The following is a 16,286-nucleotide window of genomic DNA, read 5'->3' as shown; positions in this document are numbered from 1 at the left end:
TTGGGATTCTGTGATTCATTTTCTCTTAAGCTTTTAAAATAAAGGAGAAGGTCCCTGTCCCATTTGACTTATAGTGTGAAAAGGAATCTTGGATTCTGCCTCCCAAATGATCCCTTCCATATGCATTTTGTTTTTCCTAGCTCCTTCAGTGTTTTCAAAGTATCTGTTTTTGTTGTTTATGGCCAAAACTATCCAGACTTGTGAGTCACAGTGAAGAGATCACTGGCACCAAACTGTGTTTTGTACTCCTGCCAGATAGTCTACCTCAGGCTCACTGGTGCTTTCATTCTTCCAGTCATGTCTTTCTGTAGCTCATCTGTAAAAGTAGTAATATCTTTTTTTTTTAAAAAAAAAAAGTTGGTTTTTTTTTTTTTTTTTTAAATCCATGTCTCTTATTTGATTCTTGCTCTTTTGTCATAAATAAAAGTCCTCTCTTGGAAATATGATATTATACTTTGTGATAAAATATTATTATGCTTTGCTTATGCATTCATATTTACCTTGACTCCTGTTTGCTATATGCCATAGCTTCAACTTTTAGCCCGTGTTTTTACTCACAATCAGCATCTTGGCAAGAAGTACAGAAGATATAAAAAGTGTTATTTTGTTATGTACATAAGAGGTATGTAGGTATAGAGAATATTATTTTGTACAAATCAATGAATAGACTCCTGAATGAGTTCTCAAAATATATGTGTTTCCCAATGAAAAGGGAGGAACAAAATGTGAGTTATGAGAGATCTTAAATTATCTGGAGGAAAAAGCAATATGCTGTATATATATTTCAAGTTTCAAAATTGAAGCCTTTACACTATCTGCACTTAGAGGCCTGGCTTTATTTGTTAGCAGATAATATTATGTCAAAGCAATGTTTAGGTCTCCTCAGCAGCTGTTGTATTCATACTAAATTATGTCAGATTTAATCTTCAATATATTCAACAAGAGCACGCAGTTGTGCTGACAAACATAAAATCATTTTCAGTTAAATATGTTCCATCACAAACCATTTGGACACATTGCCTCTCTGAAGAATGACAAAGTCGGTGTGCTAGTTCAGCTTTATAATTCCTACTGCCTGTTGAATTCCCATATTATATCCAAACATCCCAGCAGAAGACTGACTCAATAGGTATCCTGCTGGAACGTTGCAGTAGCAGAAGTAGACAGTGTGAGGCATTTTCTCAAGGGTATTACTTTCACAATCATTTTAATTGCACATGCTTGATTCACCATGCTTGCGTATTCATTTGTACTTGTTCAAAGGGAATGTAATTTAATTTTAAAATACTCTCAAATCACTGCAATACTCATTTTACACTGTGAAAGAACAAGACAATAAATTGGATAATTAGATTCTCAGAGTTTTGTGAGGAGAACTGAAATTTTGCTTGGAGAAGAAACAATAAAAGTCAAGGTTCACTTGCAGAATACGTCAAAGAGTATCCTGTAAACCCTGGGTCAAACACATTGTACAGAGCGGGCACCTTGTTAATTGCAGTGCTGCTGTAATAAGGAGATGATGTAAAGGTCAGGAGAATAGTGTGTGAGAACCCAGTTTAACTGGAGAAGAGCAGACAGCTGTAGTCGGTGGAACAAAATCAGCTCTTCTGGAGAGTACTTCATCGCAGGAAACACTCTGGGGTGCTCTCAGGCGTTCTCAGGAGAAGCCTTTCTCCTTCCCCTTACTCACTGCAGCAGGAGCATAGGAAACTATATGTGCCAAAAGTAGAATGGAAGAAACACTTCTCCCCCTTCCCCATCTAAACCCCCAGCACTTTAGGATTCTCATTTAAAATGTAGGAAAGTTCAGTGTATTTTTCTTGGAAAGTCTGAGTACTTGTCATGCTTCCCTGCTATATGCCTTAACTACTTACTGGGTATTTTGGAGTTAGGGTTGCCACCTAGTCTGCTTCTGCAGTTCCAGTTTGTATAAATAATGCAAACACTAGAACTCAGGTGTTTTCTTTTCTCATGAGTTTTGCAATCTTTCTAATCTGCCGTAACAAATACTTCTGGTGTGCAGCACTGTAGATAGTTTTGAATGTGCATAAGCAACTTGCCTTCTCACATGGTGCCCCAGTTCCCAAGAGCTCCAAGGAACAGTATGTCTCTAGGAGCCTAACCTGCTGGGATATTTTGATTTTGAAACCAACATTTGTGTTATAGGTAGTGACAGTAAGAATCAGGGACTTTGATGTGCTAGGTTAGGATGAGAGGTTGAGCTCTACACCTCAGTTCTGGTTTCCAATTCCAGTCTCTGCTCAGAAGACTATACAAAGAAAAAGACCACTTACAGCAGCAATTAAGATACATCATTTCTTTTGTAACTTGAAGATTGAGAGAAATTTTCAGCATGGACTAGTTTAGGTAACTTTGGGAAGCACAAATAACTCTTTATTTAATATTTGTAAGGTAGCTGCTTCTTTGCAACTTTAGCTCCTCTTTTTGGACTCAGTAGCATTGTGTTTCACATCTTTAGACATAACAGAGGATGTGCTGTCTTCAAGGTAAATTAATGTTGATCACTGTGAACTTTCTGATCAGTCTGGCATCAGGGTAGGTAGCACTTTCTCATCTGATGTTCATTTACTGAGAATGCACTGTATAAGCACAATTTGGATTTCTAAGGTTGTATTCTTATAGCTCTTTGTAAGTAGTGATGATGGGACATGCAGGCAGCTAGTTTTCACTCCTTCAGCATTCTTCTAAGTTACAGCTTGGCCCTGAATGTGGTAAAAATAAGGAGAGAGGGCTAGAATAATTTTGCCATGGCTAATACGATCTCTCATGCTTGGTTGAGGGGGAAAATCTTGCACATTTCAAAGAACAGATTTCCCTTAAATTTAATTTCTGCCATCTCTTCACACAGGAAAGGAGGAGAAGAGAGTTTGATAGTGTGCTACCAGTTAATTAGATTTTGGTTTCTGGCTAGAGATGACAAAGTATTTTGATGTTATATATTTTGGGTGGAATCAGGAATCCAGGAATAAGAGCCTAGGTTCCTATACTGCACATGAGCTAGCACCTGAGCATGTGAAGTCTTCTGTATTCAGTCTACAGCTGTCTATTAGAAAGCTTCCCAAAGCAGGGAGAAGCTAAGATAGCTAAATCAAAGCTACAGGAAGAACCCACAGTTTACTTAGCAAATTTATGGCCAGACATGTTTTCATTGAAGTAGATGCCTGAAATAACTCTTCCAAACAATTGTGCAGGGTGTTTGAAAGAGACTAGGTGGACATTCAGAACTTTAATGTCCTTCAGAGAACAGTAACGGTTAGTATATACTGTTTATTAACCAACTGGACTGATGCTTTATCCTTCTTAGGAGAGACATTTGTATTGCCTTTTAACAAGGTTATAGGAGTTGTTCACTAGCTTCCTTAGGAAAGTGTTATGATCTAGATGTCCTAGGAACTTCTGGATCTCTGCTTGGATTTCATTAGAGCACATGGTGTAACTATTATCCCTGGATATAGTATGTAGACTGCTGGTATTTCATAATATTATTAAGATGTGATCATTCAGCTCTCCATAGTATCTACATATTGTTGTTCTCTTATTTGCCAGGTTTCTTGTCTATATCTACATAACTATTCCAAGCTACCTAGTCTGATGAATTTGAACTTCATTATTCAAGTGTGATTTACTCAATACAGCCTAAAATCATGATGAAAAAGAAGAGCATATCTGCAAGCAAAGCTTCCTTGATCCTCTTTCTGTGCCAAATGATTTCTGCATTGGATGTACCTCTTGACTGTAAGTATTAACCTGGTAAATAAGTGCAGAATAATGGAAGATTAGTTAAATAATTTCTGTATAGGAAGATGAAGATAACTCCATCATGGAGCTAAGCATGGAGTGTGCTCACTTCAGCCAGGACATTATGTTTATGAATACTTACACTACTTTACTGAAGATTTTAAAAAACTGTGCATATAAAATTGCTTACATTGTTCACTTGAGAAGGGTTAACAGGGTTCTTGCAAATAGTTCAGTATGCCTTTACTGAACACTTTATTTGATGAAAATAAAATGGTCAGAGAAGCCCAGTTAAATGCTAATTATTTGTGAAATTAAGATAATATTGGCAATTTGCTGAAAACGAGGACAATTCCTAGTTGATGTAAACAATCACCCTTATTGTTGTCTAAGAGGTTTCCAGGAGCTGATATGAGATCTAGTAAAATATTCAAATACCTAAAATTCAGACACTGGAAGCATCTTTGGTTTTGATCTGGAAGAGTAAGTTAGGCTCTCAAATTTCCTAAGCAGTGCATAAAAACAGTTAAGTACCTAACTTTAAGTTAACAGGATGTGTGCTGAGCAGGGAACTCTAGCATTAACCAGAAGAGGGAAAATCCAAAGATCTGAAATTCTTGTCTAGTATAACTGTGTTAGTGGGGAACCTTGAAGGTAGCAGTCCATGCTGAAAAGGAAGCAATGGTAACTGCTGCATTTTATAGCCCTAATAGCTAATTTTATGAAATTATTCATGCTTCAGGTTGTTATTTTCTTCTTAAGATAAGCATGATCACATTTTCAGAATTCAGTGAACCATGCTGCACCTCACAGTGACTATTCATTTGTTAAACTAATTACCAGAGAAGAGAACATTAGGACTGGTGTTAAGTTGATGGATTAATACATCAGTAAATTTGCCTATTATTCTAATCCGCATGGCTTTCTTTACTCCCATGTTTTTGATACCTTCCTGCCTTTCATAAATGCATGTTTTTCTTTAATAATCATTGACATAAATTTCAACTGCTTTGGTGTTTTTTTTACCCGTGCATATTTACAAGCCTCTCAAACCAATGACCTGTATTTCTGTAACAAGGTCAATATATATGAATCACATCAGACAACTTGTGCTGTGAATGCCTTTAGAGCAATAAACTGTGGCTTAAAGAGGTCTTTAAAAGTTTGATGAATTAATGTCTTATTTTCTAAATTTAATTTTCCTCCTGAAATATTTTTGCAGGCTAGAAATAGCATCTTAAACCTATCTTGTAGTTTAGGAGCTAATGTAAATTGTGCACCACTCTAATATCTTTTGCACAGAACAACACTTCAAGTTAAATTAATCAGAAATGCATCAACAGACAAAAATGACTAGCTCTTTTAGATTTATCACATTAACTCTCAATTAACTTGATCCCTACTACATAATTTTTAATAACTTTGTTAGGTCTGATAAGATCACATACTTGAATTTTAATCCAAAACCCAAAATTACATCTATAATGCTGTTACTGCTTTCATAAATAATGGTTAGAATGGGCTCTGGGAGAGCACCACCAGGAAAGGACATTTTCTGTGGGTCTTCCCTACCTATCCACCAGAGAGACCTGGTGGGGAGAACATACTTGGTTAGTTGAACCTTGAGGTTTCATCCAGGTTCACAGTTCCTATGCTCATCAGTGTCTCAGAGTAGGTAAGGGATGACTGACAATGTAACTGGTCAAAAGCAATTTGACTTGCTCTAAAACATTATTGATAAGGAGGCATGTATGCAAAATATTTGAAGTAAGCAATAAAGACGTGACAACTAAGATGATTTTTTTTTTTGTTTAGTCATATTTCAAACCAAAAGGGATTGCATGTCTGTTGAGTAGAATTAGATGCTTTTGTCTTTGTAAGAGCAATTCTAGCCTGAAGCATTCTCTTTGTTCTTCCATATGACCATATGGGTGGATCGATTTTGACTGCAGCATGAGGGTACTGCACTCCATTAATTCTGATTTGTTGTCTCCTCAGTATCAGTGTTTTGTGTCCTTGCAAGGCCAAAATCACATAACACAGTTGCTCTTAAAAAGTCAACACTTCAGAAAAGTTTCTCATGCCATGAACTTTGAGATAAATGTAATAATATCTGACAGAATGAAAAACGTGGCTGGAAATTCAGGCGTTGATGCATGGGTTACAGTGATAAATGTTTTCATTTTAATGGTGACCAATGTACTTGTCAGAGATACTTATCTTCCCTCTCAAAAAATGCTAATTTTCCTTTAACTAACAAATGTTTCTCTTTAATCTCCATTTGTCCATTCAACTGCTGATTCTGATGGGGGAATAAAAGCAAAACTTCTAGAAGAATGTAAGTTCCTGTCCACAAAAACTAGGCTGTGTGCTGCTGAAAATTAATACTGATTGTGTTGCAAATTGAATTTGCAGTCCAAAAATGTGTGATTCTGACATTTTGTTGATAAATTGGTTTGCTGTAGCTAGATACTTTGTGCATGTAGTGTTCAAAAAATGCTACTGTATATATATATATCAGTGTTCTGATATTTTGAACAAATTAATTGTGTGATTTTTGATTGTTTGCTATCTGAACATTAAAGTCTTAATATCAGCATGAGCAGTGTTTTATTACTACTTTCAGGAGTAAATATATTTGATAAAAAATAAATTAATTGGAATATATGTACTTATATACTATTTTACATGTCCAAGTTGGAGATACTTTTATATCCTTAAAAAACAGTGGATTCAGCTATTTAAAGTAGACCTCATCTTTTATGGGATCTCCTAACACAGCTCTAGTGTCATGGTTAATTTAATAAGTTTCAAGTACAGTGCATAGCACAGGAGCGAAGACTTCAAGTCTGTGGTGTGCATCAGATGGAATATCCTGCATGTTGGGCAGTGTTCATGTCATGTGCCTTTTCAGAGTGTGCTTGCTTTTTCCAAGCAAGCATCTGACATGTACTGACGCCCAAGAACTGCCTCTGAGAGGGAAAAGTACTGTCTTCAAAGTGCCTCTCTAAAGAAATACACAAAAAGTCATCATCATGTAAAAATGTCGCCTTGCCTTCCTCTTTTAAGCACTCCCCTCTCTGCAGTGAGGAAGAGGAGCAAAAATCACCTCTGCATGGCCTGTCCTCTTCTGCTTAGCTGCTGTATTTCATTATGATTACATAATCTGATTTTTTTTTTTTTTCCCTGGCTATTTCTTGTTGGTAAGGCTTTACAGACAGCTATCCCTTTCTGTGCAATAGAGTACTTAATATATAATGGTAGGGGAGACTTAAAATAAAAATTTCAGTTCTACAATTTTAACTGACTAGTGTGAGGCATGGCAACACAGCTAACTCTAATGATTTAAATATTTTTCTAAGGTGGCTATAAATTACCCCAAAGTACTAGCAAAGTGTATTGGTGGACAGACAATTTTCAACATTTAGACAAGGATGTTCATGGGCATGTTATTAAGCTGGTTCCTTTAGCTGACACTAAAGTATAAACAGATGAATAATGTTGAGGAAGACACTGTTCTCACTCTTAATATCATGAACAGGATTTTTTTAATGCAAAAATGGGCATAAATGATGGTAACATTATAAATTACTTTAAATAGGTAGGCATCAACTACTTGGTCAGGTGACTAAATGCTGTTCTGTGATACTCATTCTAGAGTACTTGATAAATCATAAATGTTAAATGTTTGTTTCTCCTGGGTCAATTCATAAGATTGACTATATTTTTGTTGTTTTTTTTTTAAGGAGAAACAATACTAGACTTTTCCTGCATGTTTACTCTATTTGAAAACTAGTTACTATTTTTGTCATTTTTTACAGTGTTTTATTTATAGCACATTTTTTACTCCTGAAAAGTAGCTCCTAAAAAGCTTGCTTTGTAGATTAATTCAGTATGTTGAGCACAATAAATGTGTGAAAAGTTTGCACTTATAGAGAATTTGGAAATACATAAGATGTTTAGAAATGCAAAGCAATGTGTTTCTTTTTCTTCCGTGTGGTAAAAAGCATTTTGTGTGGGTATGTGTCTTACAACTCTTCATTCAGGGTATGTTGGATTTAGAATTCAGGTTTCCTTTGCTTTTGTGAAAATCTGTTGAAATCTGACATACAGAAATGATATTCATTAAACTTTTTAGCCAAGAAATTCATCCACTGTAAATCAGCATAGCTCAGTTGGAAGTTAATATAGCTACACTGAATTACAAGAGTAGAGGGCTTCAGTCTCCTAATACAAAGGGTACTTTTAATCCCAGTCTTCTGTTGATGATTTGGTTGCTAATTACAATTCTGCTTTCTCTGCTTACAAAACTGTCTCACTGATACTTTGAAAATATTGTTAAATTCCTCTCTGTTTCTTAAATTCCATAATGAAGTGTCACAACCTCCTACGATAACTCAGCAGTCTCCAAAAGATTACATCGTTGACCCTCGAGAGAATATTGTAATACAGTGTGAAGCAAAAGGAAAGCCACCTCCTAGGTTAGTAGCATTTTGTTTTGCTTTTGTTGGCCTGACAGCATAGGAAAATTAGGATAAAATAATGTAATGTTTGTTAACTAACAAGTATGTGCATGTGTATGTGCTTGCACACCCTGAAACATGCGTGTACTCCTACCTTTGGAATTTAAAGAGCTACCAGATAGTGGCATAAATTTGACTCTTCTCATACTTGACATTTAAACTTTTCTCTAGTCATCAGACAACTGTAGTATTTTTTTTCTCCTCAAAGCTCTAACAATAAAGTAATACTTGATTATTACAAAAGCAGATGGGTAAATGTCCATGGAAAGCACTAAGAGGCATGCTGTACCGTGAACTGGATCACATTACAGATTTAGGCATAGTGTGTAAGGAGAATGGGTGTTGAATAAATTCAGAGTAACACTAATAAATACAAATTTATTGTTTTGTAAATCATTCCATTTCCCAAGGCTCATATTGAAATACATGAGCATTTTGTTGGAAGTTATGTAATGTGTATCAACTTTAACGATCAGTAGCTTTGATTTACCAAGTCTATTTTAATAGCCTTAAGTTTTGATTTTGGAAAAAATGGTAACCCTGTCAGTAGATCAGATTCCTGATCATCTTCCATTTTAAGGCTTTGTTTCAGTATCTTGAAATATTTGAAAACTACTTGTTTCAAGATACTGAGTACTTGCACTGGAAACAGCAGTAGCCATGATGCATTCTGGCATTGCTAGCAACTGCTTCTGATATCAGAGACTATGAAGAGAAATGTGCATCTCTGCTCTCAGTAGTGTTATGCTACAATTTACTAGCAAGATCAGTCTGTAATTGTTCACTCAGACACACAGACCTCATTAAATGTACTTCTTCTGAATAACCAGGGTTTCTTCTACATTGTTCCTTCTGGTTTTCTTGGAATCATGGTCACTATCATGCTGTGCAGCAGAATGGAGAAGATGGGGAGGTTATCTGTGACACTGTCACCCTTTCTAGTGTTCAGTTAATGGTAGGGGTGCCATAAAGCTGCTGCGTTTACCAGCATTTTACTTTAACGGGCACAATGCCTCAAGAGTCTGGGTGTAGACCTGGAGGATCAGATGATTACTCTGCGCTTTGGGACAACTATACTGCTTCTGCGGAAGATTCTCTTGAATGTCTTTTTTTGGGTTGGATTTACCTGAGAAAACAAGAGCACTATCTGTGAGACTGACATATCTGAGTCATGTGCCAGGACTTTCTGCTGTACAGCCTCATCTTCCCCATCAAACCTGTGTCTCACTTTGTTCCGCTGCTACAGAGGAAGTAACAGTATTTAAGTGCAGAATTTTCCAATGAGTTTTATAAGCTTATGCTTAGTTTTGCTTATTTTTAAAGAAATGACATCCAAATAATTTGTTTCATTAGTTAGTCTGGTCCATCAGTCTTGATGACCTGCAAATGCATATTGGAACTTGAGTTGCTTCAGAGCTCTGAAGTTGATGATGAACTTTCTCAGGCCGGTGTATGGATTGTTTGTTAAAACAGGGTAACCTTTTATTGACATAACGGTTTATGGATGTGTCGCTACCTATGGCTTGAGCAGCAAAGATTCTGACTTTCATGTATCTCAAATTCAGAGTTTTGTACCCCATCTACCACTTCTCATTTGAAGCTACATTACAGTTCCCTGTATCTTTCAGTGTTATTGGTAGCAGAGGATTACAGAATCCCCACGCTCTGCAGCTTCACCTGCAAGGCTGTAAGAAGCAGGTTCACTGTCGGTTCGCTCCGCACACTAGTCCCCCCACAAGCACTGCGCTGTGGGGCAGTGCTGCTGGTCAGGCCCAGTTTTTCTGCAGTCCCCCACCCCCGAGTGCAAAGAGCATCTCCAGTCCTGCCCTCCTGCTGCAGGAGGTCAGCACACAATGCGAGGTACTTAGAATTGGAGCTTCGCCAGTGCCATGTAATTTGATGCTTTTAGGAAGCTTTCTAACCAGTAAGCATATATAGTGTTTAAGATTATGAAGCTGAAAAGTAACAATTATGAGAACTGTTGTTCACAGCATTTGAACCTGTGAGCTCTCAGCACTTCACAGGTGCTGGTCTAGCTCTTTCCAACTGTACTTTTGACCATTAACAACGCATAAGTAAGAAATCGGTGTTTACAGTAGTATGAGTCACAGACGGTGAATCTCTGCTTTTTTACATTTTTTTAATGAGTTCTAATAGTCTTCATTTTTAGTAACTACTTTTCAAAACATCTCTTGCTTTGAGTAGCATCTGCATAAATTTACTAGATTAATTATGGGCTATCAAACTGCAACATTTCATTTAAAGAACCATGGTTGGTTGTGTTATGAGTAGCGAAAAAAAATCAAACTCACCACACAGTCTTTAATTCACTTGCATAACTTTAAAATGGCCAAACCAATTAAAAGAAATGATCTCCTGCAGGGACCTGAGATGACGTGTTTCAGCCCAGAGCAAGTTTTCAAAGGCAGGTTTATAAACCCTTTCAACAATAGGTTTTATAATGGAAATGCTAATGCGGCTTTAGCAATATCAGTTCTTGCAGATGTTACTGTATCATCTGTGTTAGAAAGAAAATCAGTTCTTTTCCATTTCTGATTAACTTCAGAATCTTTTAATGTAATTTAAAAAAAAAAAAAAATACAGACTTGAAATGGCTCCTGTTAAGAAGTTCAGCCAAGCCTTTTATCTTAAAGGATTGCTAGATTTCTTATACTAAAAAGAGCTCTATTACTTTATTAGTTAATTTAGTTTGGGCACAAGTCTTACTTATCTGCCAAAGAAAAAATATCATGTATTATTGAAAATTACTTTTTTCTTCTTTCTCTCCACAAAATCTACAAAAGGCAACTGAAGAAAAAACTTTTATTTTTGTTTTTATTATTTTAGTTTCTCCTGGACACGCAATGGAACTCACTTTGATATAGATAAAGATGCACAGGTAACCATGAAACCAAATTCAGGGACCCTTGTCATAAATATTATGAATGGTGGGAAGGCAGAAGCATATGAAGGAGTATACCAGTGTACAGCAAGGAATGAACGAGGAGCAGCCATTTCCAACAATATCGTTATAAGGCCATCTAGTAAGTGAAGTTCTTAATATTCATAAAATGTGAAACACTTTGGTTTGGATATTTTCTTATTAATGTTTTGCTTTTTTTTTTTTTTTCCTGTCTTAAAAATTTAATCATGAAAGTGAAGGTATTGCGTAGTTTCAGATATTCAGATTTAATAATGTATTGCATGTTCTTTCCAATATTCCTTAGATAATTTAATAACAAAAATGCTTTCCTGATTTTTTTGGTTCATCTGGATGACCTATCATGTTTAAAAATTAGTTACCTAGATGATGCTACAATTAGAATAAAATGTTTAATTTTTTAGTGCGCATCACTGATGAGGACAATTTTTATTCTCTTTCTGATGCATGTATTCCATAGTTTTTATAATAGCTTTAATATGGAACAGATTGGGACCAAAGAGAAGATAAAACTAAAAAAATTTGATTAATGGTAAACTGTTTCTACAGCTTTTTGTGTGATTTTTATCTCAGATTAGTTTTTCAAGCTTCTCAACTTAAAAGCGATGTTTTCACATGTTTTAATAAAACTGTGTGTGTGATACTGTTTCAGAAAGGTCTACGTTTTTTTCTAATCTAGTGCATCACTTTTTTTTTTTTTTTTTTTTGCATTACCATAGTTAAATATTTTTCAAGATACTGTTATAGAACCTTAAGTGAGTAGCTGGAATCATTTGAATCAGTTGATTATACTTTCAGCAAATCATTGCTGAACAGTATGTTTTCATGAAAACCTACTTCTCTCCCAAGAAAACATAAAAAAGAACAAAAAGTAAATCCTTAGTAAACTTAAAAAGACTTAACAACCTGATGCATGTAGTTCTGTTTTTCTGGAATATTATGTGCATTTCTCGCTTAAATTCTGGAATTTTTGTCAATCCACAGTTTGTATGTGTGTTAAAATTATTTTCTATAGGATCTCCTTTGTGGACAAAAGAAAAACTAGAACCAAATCAGGTTCGAGAAGGTGATTCACTAGTACTACACTGCAGACCTCCTGTTGGCTTACCACCACCTATAATATTTTGGATGGATAATGGTGAGTTTGGTTTTTATGCAGAGTTAGTTTACTTTTCACAGTTTTTCTACATACTTGATCATTGCTTACCAAGACCACAGATTGTGGAGTTTCCCTCTAAGTTAAAATTCAAATAATTTCCATTTCTGTAGAAATGAAGAAACAAACAGTCATGCAGCCCAAAACCACGAAGCCAGAAGAAGCTGAAGATCTTAATGTAGGTTTTAGATTAACCCACTGGGGAAGAATGGGAAGACAAGGGAGCTCGAGAAGAAACTTAGAAAGATCTATATATTTAGAAACCCACAAACAGTGAAATTGAGCAAATGTGGAGTCTACAGATGGTAATAATGGAGTTTGTATTATAATTGAGATAAATGTGTTCTTGTTTTCCCTTAGCTTTCCAAAGATTGCCTCAAAGTGAAAGAGTTTCCCAAGGTCTAAATGGAGACCTATATTTTTCTAATGTACAACCAGAAGATAGCCGGGAGGACTATATCTGCTATGCAAGATTTAATCATACACAAACTATACAGCAGAAACAACCCATTTCTGTAAAAGTTTTTTCAAGTAGGTATTACATTACCTATTTACATACTTATGTAGTATTTATCCAGAATTCTCAAGGTATTTGTCAAAGTTAAGTAGTGTTACACTAGGGAACTTTGTCATTTTAACTCTGTTTAAGAAATTACATACTGTATAAACTTAAAATGCAGTTTTTCCTGACATATAATTAATTATAAAAGCTGTAATTTTTTCCCTTTGTAAGGGTTTGTCTTTTGAAAAAATATTTTGTAAAATTTGAAAATTGAAAAAATACAGTGAAAAACATAATAGTTTTCAGGTGGTTTTCATGTCCAAGAATATCAAGTTATTATTGTAACTATTGAAACAAATTAATCAATCATTTGATTAACTCGCTGTGGCCATATCATCATCTTTTGATTCCCGGTACTTTGATTTATCCCTCTTGTATGCATTCTTCATGATATTCTGTTTATTTCAGTGGATTCATTGAATGACACTATAGCTGCTAATTTGAGTGACACTGATATTTATGGTGGTGAGTTATACTGGTCCCCACTGATACTCCCTGTTTCACAGTAGCATTTAGTTAACTAACTTCACCTCCATGGCTACTTAACCTTTTGCTCCCTTTTCAGTTTCTAATAAAGGTATCTATTAGTGCTGGTGATAATACATACTTTAGAAAGGGACTGCACAGTGTGATCCTTTCATATATTTAATGTTTCAATGTTTTGGTAATTTATGGCTCATAAAAAGTATAAACTCTACAATAAATGAGTCCTTTCACACTGGGGCAGATTTTAAAAATTGTCTATTTGATGCCTTCTATACTGTGTTGCTTTTTTATATTTTTCTTCCAATTTACCTAGTAGTTTGATATGTTTATTATCACTAGGACTATTCAGTATCACATGCTGCATAATAAATAACAACAGTTAAGCATTTAACAGATGCAGTTCACATTTAATAGCTTATTGAATGTACCATTAATTTTTAACATATCTCATGAGTGTAAAACTGGAATTAATTAAAATCTAAACAGCTTAATACTATATGTATAAATAACTTTATAGCGGAAAGATGAGTTTTGCTTGTGTGGTGTTTAAGCTGATCTTTACGTTAATCTGTGTTGAAAGGTGTTTTGTATATTGTGAATTAAATCCTCCCAAACGGGTGTATGTGTGTTTAGCAAGGCTGACTTTGGAGCAACACTGATACTGTAACACTTGAGGTTCTAGATTCTCCGCTTGATATTGTGTGAGATAGAAAATACATTCTATTTATTCTATTTTGGTCTTTTTCCTTGTTGAATGAGGGTTTGTACATGTTAAACCATAATTTATGGCAATCTAAAATAAAACGGGCACAGAATATTTTAATTCTCTGCATAAAAATGTCATTCAGGAACAAACAAGAAATATGTACCTGAACAGAGAATGATATATTAGCTACAGTTAGTGAGGAAAACACCATTTGGTTGGTTCACAACTCAGAAATAACAGAGGTAATTCTTCTGGATTTTCATAGTCTTGCAAAATGAGTCAGCAGTCCTTAGCAGTGCCAAAACAGGGTAGGTTAATTATTCCATGTGACTGTCAGCTGCCTTCTTGACTCTAGACTGCCATTTTCTCTCAACTTTAAGTTGTTAGTGTACTAGTTTTTAAGGAATTCATAGCACATACTGTATTTAAATTAAGTGTTTTATTTATGTTAATCTATCCATAAATCCTGTACCCTAATTAAAAAAAGTTCATTATGTTTCTGCTCACATTTTTAAAAAATACAGTAATTTACCATAGTAATTCAGACTACTACTGCACTTTAGAGCAATTTATTCCTATATTTTAAAATTGCTATAAAAGAACATTACAGAAAGCACTCTTATTCTGACTTCCATGAAGGCACATAAAATTCCATAATACTTCAAAAGCCAACACAGTATAATGTCAGAAATGGGTCTTATATTTATAGCTGTCTGTTTACTGCGGTTATTTCTTGTGGGTTAATCAATAGTTCTTTATTACCAGACTGGGGAACAGCTTGAATTAAAGTTAAATATATAGTAAGAAGAGAATGCAAGGCTTAACTTCTGAAAAGACTTCTCACATCATCTAGAAAATATTGAGCAAAGCGTATTGCAAAGTGGAGTGTATCTTATATCCCCTTGGTTTATAATTCTGAATACAACAACTTTGCTTTATTTGTGTTTTGATGGAAGCCCAGAAATTTTTGGTAACTTTCAGTCTTGCACTGTTACTCACATCAGTGACCTCTTACCCTTCTTAATAGTTCTGAAGTAAGTAGGGGGTACTTAGGATTAAGACTCACCATCCATCCATCAGGCTGCATAGTTGCCTGTGTAAAAACTATGTATCAGTTGCTCCCAGCTTTAATAATATTTTTCATGTATGTGTTCAAAATGATAGCATTTAACAGGTTGAGATATGATATGTCTGTCAAAAACCTACTTTGTTGAGCTGTGTAGTTGTGTAACACATTGATTTTTAATTAGATGGCTAATGTGGAGCAAAGTCTCTGTCCAAAATGTGAGAAAGCATGTATGCATTTGGTCAATATTAAAAGAAAATTCAGAAATGAATTATTTTCTTTTTTCTTGTTCCAGCGAAGCCAGTTACAGAGAGACAGCCAATTCTTCTAACACCAACAGGTAGCACAAGTACCAAAGTGGAACTCAGAGGAAATGTACTTTTTTTGGAGTGCATTGCAGCAGGATTGTGAGTTACTCTTCAGACAGTTTTTCTAAATAAAAGTACAGGAGCAGAGGGAAACATTTCAGAGATGCTTAAAATGTTACTACTGTATAAGCTTAAGTATTTCAGGGAAACAGAAATGTAAAATGGAAAGAGCTCTTTTAAGGAAGTCTATCATTTACTTGGTCATCAGCAGATTTTAAAACTGAGTGGGAACAAGGATATGGTCTCTGCCTTCTCATGTGCCCAAGTCCTACGCATAGGAAATCAGGTTGTACCATTTTTTTTTGAAGGACACAAACAAGAAATGCCATGGGGTAAACTGGGACACACATCTGCAGAATTGCACTCAGGAATCAATCTCTGGTTTTGTCCTAAATTTACAATCATTAGGCTCTCAAATTATATAAAAATAGATAAGAATCTACTGGTGTAATCTGAAAAAGCTGCTTACATATGCTAATAATTACTTAGTAGATCAGCTAGGTGGGAGTTAGAACATACCTTCAGCTCCTTACATCCAATTTCTCATTGTAATTGAGTTTAATTGGTACTTGTTTCTTCGATGTAATGCAAGTTTGCTTCTGCTGGTTATTGTGCAAGTAGAAAATGACTAAAGAGCAATTTAGCTTAATGAATTAGTTTGATCTTAAATCAGTTTCATTCTCAGGAAGAAATCCGAGAATAGATTGGTTAGTGCAGAA

The 16,286-nt window shown here is 35.2% G+C and overlaps 1 protein-coding gene across 39 annotated transcripts in view; it reads left to right on the top strand.

Annotated features, from left to right (window-relative positions):
- NRCAM (neuronal cell adhesion molecule) overlaps positions 1-16,286 on the top strand; it is a 161,377-nt gene that overhangs the window by 86,925 nt on the left and 58,166 nt on the right. For 17 of the 39 annotated variants that reach the window (XM_042792069.1, XM_042792067.1, XM_042792066.1 and 14 more), the window contains 8 exons: positions 3,568-3,756; positions 6,080-6,097; positions 8,135-8,240; positions 11,130-11,326; positions 12,239-12,361; positions 12,740-12,910; positions 13,350-13,406; positions 15,495-15,606. In XM_042792069.1, the coding sequence (XP_042648003.1) occupies positions 3,666-3,756; positions 6,080-6,097; positions 8,135-8,240; positions 11,130-11,326; positions 12,239-12,361; positions 12,740-12,910; positions 13,350-13,406; positions 15,495-15,606 (875 nt within the window). In that variant the 5' untranslated portion in view covers positions 3,568-3,665. Of the gene's footprint in view, positions 1-3,567; positions 3,757-6,079; positions 6,098-8,134; positions 8,241-11,129; positions 11,327-12,238; positions 12,362-12,739; positions 12,911-13,349; positions 13,407-15,494; positions 15,607-16,286 lie in introns of those variants that run through there. The other 22 variants (XM_042792064.1, XM_042792068.1, XM_042792063.1 and 19 more) reach the window with 6 other exon arrangements.

The sequence above is a fragment of the Tyto alba genome, unplaced genomic scaffold, assembly GCF_018691265.1.
Source record: "Tyto alba isolate M040663 unplaced genomic scaffold, T.alba_DEE_v4.0 Super-Scaffold_2, whole genome shotgun sequence".
Classification (NCBI taxonomy): domain Eukaryota; kingdom Metazoa; phylum Chordata; class Aves; order Strigiformes; family Tytonidae; genus Tyto; species Tyto alba.
Note: the sequence above shows the minus strand (reverse complement) of the source record. Positions and strands in the feature narration are given on the sequence as shown.